At 46.5% G+C, this 5,759-nt stretch overlaps 1 protein-coding gene across 1 annotated transcript; it reads right to left on the reverse strand.

The window, feature by feature from the left end:
• Window positions 1–1,420: 1,420 nt before the first annotated feature.
• LOC120755210 (helix-loop-helix protein 13-like) lies at window positions 1,421–4,582 on the reverse strand. Its single transcript, XM_040069899.2, has 2 exons — window positions 3,991–4,582; window positions 1,421–2,339 (listed from the first exon to the last, which is right to left on the reverse strand). The coding sequence occupies exons 1-2, from the start codon at window positions 4,436–4,438 to the stop codon at window positions 2,302–2,304; spliced, it is 486 nt and encodes a 161-aa protein (XP_039925833.1). The 5' UTR covers window positions 4,439–4,582; the 3' UTR covers window positions 1,421–2,301.
• Window positions 4,583–5,759: the final 1,177 nt, after the last annotated feature.

Here is a 5,759-nt window from a genome sequence, read left to right on the forward strand (position 1 = left end):
GGTTCAGCTCCCAAAAGGAACATTTTATTTCTGATTTTGACTCTAACCCAAGCCCCAGCCCTTACATATCCTGCTGGAGCGTTTATTTGCTGCGGTTTTTCCAAGCTTGGAGTTACCATCAAATCCCAACATGTGATCATCACATTTGTGTGATGATTCCTTGGCAGCAGCAGGGACAGGTGAGAGTGACCCCACAGCAGGCAGAGCTTGCCAACCTGCAGACCCCAGCCCAGCTGGCAAATCCTGTTGGGATTCCATGGTGGTGCTGGCAGAACTGGGCTGTGGGAAACTCAGGAGATATTTCTGTCCATCCTGGCGTGGCTGTCTGAGTGTGGAGCACCAGTGGTGGCTGTTGGCATCTCATGAGGACTTCAGCTGGAGGACTTCCTCCTTCCTCAGCTGGCGGCATGTGGAGGAAAAGCTCTGACCCAGAACAATTCTTATCATTCTATCATCACCTGCTCTATCATTACGATGCTTTTGATGCCAATGGCTTCTCCAGGTGTGCTGTCCATCCAAACAAGCGGTGCCTGGACCTGAAAGATCCCCCCAAATCACCTTTCTGTGGATGTGCTTTCCTGCTGCTACTGCACACTTCCAGCTTGTTTCCAAAGCAGTTATCCAGGATTTCTAGGTTGTAGCAAAAGGCAAAGAGAGATTTCTGCTTGTAACCAGGTACCTGCAGCAAATATTTGTTTCAGGACATGGCATTATTGTCCCATGCCCAGCACAAAGCTCTGCTGCAGGGTAGAGAAAAGCAAGGCAGACATTCAAATCTTTGAAATGAGGGATTCTGGATGCCCAAAATTAGATGGGGGTGAAGGACTTTTTAGTCCTGACTGGAGATGATTCCCCCAGCAGCCCTGACAACCCTGGAGAGGCATTTTTGTACCCTGATGACTGTGGGATGTGACCTGAGGGCTCTGACTGAGGGCAGCTGAGTTGACATCAGTGGGACCTTGGAGAAATAAAGATCCTGATGAAAACCCCTGGAAACCCCTGCTGGGATTATTTGGGCACTGTTTGGGCCACTGAGATGCGTGTGGAACTCTCAGCCCTGGCTCTGGTCCCACTGAGCCGTTGTCTCACCAGGAAGGTGACAATGTGATAGCTGCTCCAGGGGTGCTGTGACACGTTGATGACATGGAGGACCAGCATTTCCAGAGCAGAGAAGTAGGTAAAAGTAGAAAAATGCATTTTTAGGTGGTTTTTTTTTTAAGATTTTCATGTTTTCAGGTGCTGTTTCCTGTAAAAATGCATCCGATTGTCTTAAATGGGTGAGAAAGCAGAGTCAAAATTTGAGATTGCATGTTTTATTCTAAATTGAATGAAATACATTGTTGCACCCAAGATGAAATTCCCTTTTTCGTGTTGACAGAAAAATTGAAAAGCTAAAAAGGTTCATTACAGTTCCCCCCTCTAAGGCCCCTCTTCACCTCCCCCAAAACCATCAACCAGAGCAAAAGCTCAGTTCCTGACGAGCTTTTGCTTCGTAGAGGTGGGAGCTGTGAGATGAACTAATGAGAATGATAAATAATAAATACATTTTATTTTCTTTCCTGCTATGAAATGCCATGATAGAGAACATTAAGGCGAAATGGTTTCAGATTGAGGGTGGTGAGACCCTGGCACAGGGTGCCCAGAGAAGCCGTGGCTGCCCCTGGATCCCTGGAAGTGTTCCAGGCCAGGATGGACATTGGGATTTGGAGCAACCTGGGATAGTGGAAGGTGACCCTGCCCATGGCAGGGGGTGGGAATGAGATGAGCTTTAGGGTCCCTTCCACCCAAACCTCTCTGGGATTCTGTGAAGATTTCTGGGAAATTTTGGATATCTACAGAGCCATGTCTCACATCCTGGACTTTCATGGTCTCTGAATCACTGGTGACTTTCACAGCCAACGCCCTGGGTATCTTAAGCCAAGCACTAGATTTTCACAGGTGTTGCTTAGTTTTTTTTCCTTATGATCTTGTTTCTCTCGTGCTAGAAATGGGATTTGGACATAATCGTCATCCAGTGGAAGAGAAAATGTTGGGGCTGTGGTTATGCTGGCACTGGTTTTTAATGTTTTGTTGTTTTTAAGCGAGTGCAGGTCTATCAGCCGGGAGAAAGAGAAGCAGAAGGCCCTTAGAGAGTGATGAATCAACAGAGAAAGGGGCTGGGTGCTGGAAATGTGGTGGGGAGGTGCTCTGGGACAATGAGTGAGGTCGTTAGCGCAGGGTTCTCACTTGCAGTGCTGGGAATTGAGCAGCTGGCATCCAGCACTCCAGGCCTCAGGTTTTGCTGCCTTTTAAGGCCTTTCCTTAATCCCACTTTACCCAGGACAGGCGGGCTGTCAGATCTGCACAAGGGAGAGAGGAAAACACGATCATTTCAACATTGAAATTAACCTTTAACAAGTCAACTATCCGGCCTCTCCAGAAGGAGAGCCTCATTCAATTGGATCTTTCCAAGTTGAGCTCTTCCGGGCAGGAAGGGTGGCAAAAGGGGGATCCCGGCGAGAAATATTTGTGTAGTTTAAAATTTGTTAAAGGCGGGGGAAGCTGGCCACTATAATATAATTTTTTTTCTGTAGTCGAGGGAGGTGTAATCTCTGGTATATCAGGAGTCATTTTCCCAGTCATCCGGATAATGGGAATTAACAGGAAAGGAGAAAAAACTCCATCAGCTTTTCTTTTCAAGTAAACTGATTAATTTTCCTCTGCAGGCCCTATCCCTCCAGCACTTCCCTGTAATATGAAAGAGGAATATTTCTATTCACTGACTTTTCTCTTTCCTTACTTGTGCTGTACTTTTGGAAGGTTCATTTTGAAGTCCCATTTCCAAGGTCCAAAGGAACATGGACATATACACGTACATCCAAAGGAACATATGGACTTGGAAAGGTGATTAATTAACTTAAAATGCAAAGTACCAAGAACTACTGAAACCCCCCTCTGCTTTTCTCTGCTCTAAGCAGCACAAAACCTGTTGCCTCCTGAGAGTGAGGCCCTGCGTTTGGCAGTTTGGGCAACTTCCCATCTTCACCACACAGTGACCCGATGAAAATTATATTCTGGAGGAAGAAAGACCTAAATTCATTCCAGCTAAATCAGGGATTAAGTACAAACCGAACAGAAAACTGAATTACCAGCCCTTCACTTTAAAATAGAAATAATTATAAAAGATTATAAATTGCAAATAGACATTTACTTTCCCATATTTTGAAAATAGTTTGCAATTTGAATGCTCTGTCTTATGTATCTTGGTTCATATGTTGAAATGTAACCCCTGAAAAGCTCTGGGTTCCTGGTACGTCCGTATTTAAAGAAATTAAATGCAGTGTGTGTCTAAACCCAGGTGGTTTTTTCAGCCAAGTACAAGCTAAGGAAGACTTCTAAAGAAAACATAGAAAATCTCTAAGGCCTCCATCAGAAAAGAACAACTTCACACAGAATTTCTTGAAAAGTCTAAAATATATATTCTGAGAATAAAAATCTTTCCTCTTTGTAAAAGGAGCCATTCCCTTAGCAAGATGCTTTTTTTTTTTTGCCTTTTTTTTTTTTTTTTTTTTGAGGGGGTTGTTTAAACCATTTTTTAAAGAAAAAGATCCTCCTTAAAAGAAAATTGGAGAAGAGGGTTGTCATAGTTTTAATTTTATATGGTACTTCCCAAAGTCGCAGCTAACAATTTCAGTGGTCAGAGTAGATGTCAATATTCCAGCTAACTCTCTGATAGGTCTCTGTCTCTTCTAAAGCAATTCCCAGGTCCTGACCTGGGGTATTATTTTACATTCTTTTATAACTAAAAAACTAAACTGTACTAACCCATGACAAGGGTGAATTACGGTTTTCTGCTGTGAGTTGATTTAGATTTCCTCTCTTTGAAGGTCCATTTCTGTGCCGTTTCAGAGCCGCTTGGGCGTGACAAGCGGCCGCCCAAAAGCAACCCGCCCCACTGGCATTCCCGAGGATTGCTGTGCTTCCCCCAAACACCGCCCATCCCTCGCTCACCACTCGTATCCCAGGCGGCCCTCTGGGGGCTTTGGAAGCCGCTCCTCAGGCACTGCTCCACGTAGGCTTTGGGGTCACAGCCGGACAGGAGGATGTCGCCGAGCAGGGCGATGTAGGCGATGGCCAAGCGCAGCGTGTCGATCTTGGAGAGGCGCTTCTCGTAGGGGAAGGTGGGCACGTGGCCCCGCAGCGCCTCGAAGGCCGAGTTGATGCTGAGCATCCTCCTCCGCTCGCGGAGGTTGGCGGCACGGCGCTGCCGGGGCCGCCCGGGCGGGTCCGGCGGGGCAGGGCACTTGTCCGGTTCAGCACCCCCTGGCTCTGGCCAGGAGGGCTTTGCCAGGCACTCCAGGAGGAAGTTCTCCAGCTGTGTGTCAGGATCTGCCGGCTCCCAGAGGAGAAATTCCAGAGCGGGGTCACCCTGCTCAAAGTTGTAGCAAAGTTCCTCCATGCCCTGGTGCACCAAGCTCAAGGAATACTCACGACTTCAGGTTAAAATGGTTTACCAAGAAAACGGGGTTCTAATTTCATTAACAGTCCCCACCCCAACAAATGTGAGCCAGGAGATCTGGTTGTGTCCTTGGGGAAGATTGTGGAAAAATTTTCTACGGTTGCAAATCCCACTGGGACTCAGGATTTAAATACTTCATGTCTTCTCAGCAGGAAATACTTCATAGCTCCTCTTCTCCTCTCAAAACTAATTAGTACACATGCTTCTCTTTTTACGAGCTGTCCACTACAAAACCAAACGAATGAATCAAAGACTGAATGAGATTTCTATTGACTTTCTCCTGGAAAATCCACTGAAGCAGTTATTGAGCCCGTCCACAAGTCCAGTCTCTCCACCTGTTTAGAAGAGGTTCACAGAGGGATTTTGTTTGGTGAGGAGCAGTTGGAGGAAGCATCAGAACAGTCCTTTATTTTTTTGGTGAAGTGTTAATAGGACAAGCAAAATGCTATTATATTGCTGTCACAAACACACGGTCCTCTGTTTGACAGCATGAGCCAGTGGCATCTTCTTCTCCTCTGGAGAGGGAAGCTGCGGGATGCACTGCTGTGCAAAATTGGGGCGCAGTGGTACCTCATTAATTGAGTCAACACCACCTCCTTTGGTTGCTTCATTTCCCATTTACACTTGAATCACACATTTCCTCTGCGGGCGTTTAATGTTCCGTCTCACACCAGCGCCGTGAAACCACACTGGGTGCAGTCCTGGAGTGGTGGAGCAGGTGGGCCACACCTCTGGAAGAGCTGGAAATTGGGAGAGCAGCAACACAGGCATGGGGTGGAAGGTGCTAAGCGCCACCAGCACTTTAGGGCAGGTGCATAATGTGTGTGCTTTGTTCTCTTTCATTTCCACAATGGTCTAAATTAATTCAGAAATAGTTTAAGTTGTATTTTTAAGGACTTGAGTGAATGGAAAGGAATCGTGTTTAAAGTTAGAGCAAGCCTAAGTGCTTTTCCTGAAACATGTCATAAAGAACTTTTATAAAGGTACTTAATCACGTGCTTGACTTTGCATGCAGGCTCCCGTCCTGCTGCTGTGTGGCGAAGTTTCAAGAGGCACCTGCAAAGTTTGCCAGCCACAGGCAGATTCCCGACGGGACAAAGCCCAGCAGCTTCAGGTAAAGAGCCAGAGAGCAGAAAACGGCCTGCATTTTCCATGGATCCCAAAGGATTCTCAAGTTCTCCATCTAACAGTGTCTTAGGGTGCAGTCCTGGCAGCTTTGTCCTGGGAAAAGAGGGATGGACTTCAGGATAAGGCACAGGCT

The sequence above is a fragment of the Hirundo rustica genome, chromosome 7 (genome assembly GCF_015227805.2).
Source record: "Hirundo rustica isolate bHirRus1 chromosome 7, bHirRus1.pri.v3, whole genome shotgun sequence".
NCBI classification, from domain to species: domain Eukaryota; kingdom Metazoa; phylum Chordata; class Aves; order Passeriformes; family Hirundinidae; genus Hirundo; species Hirundo rustica.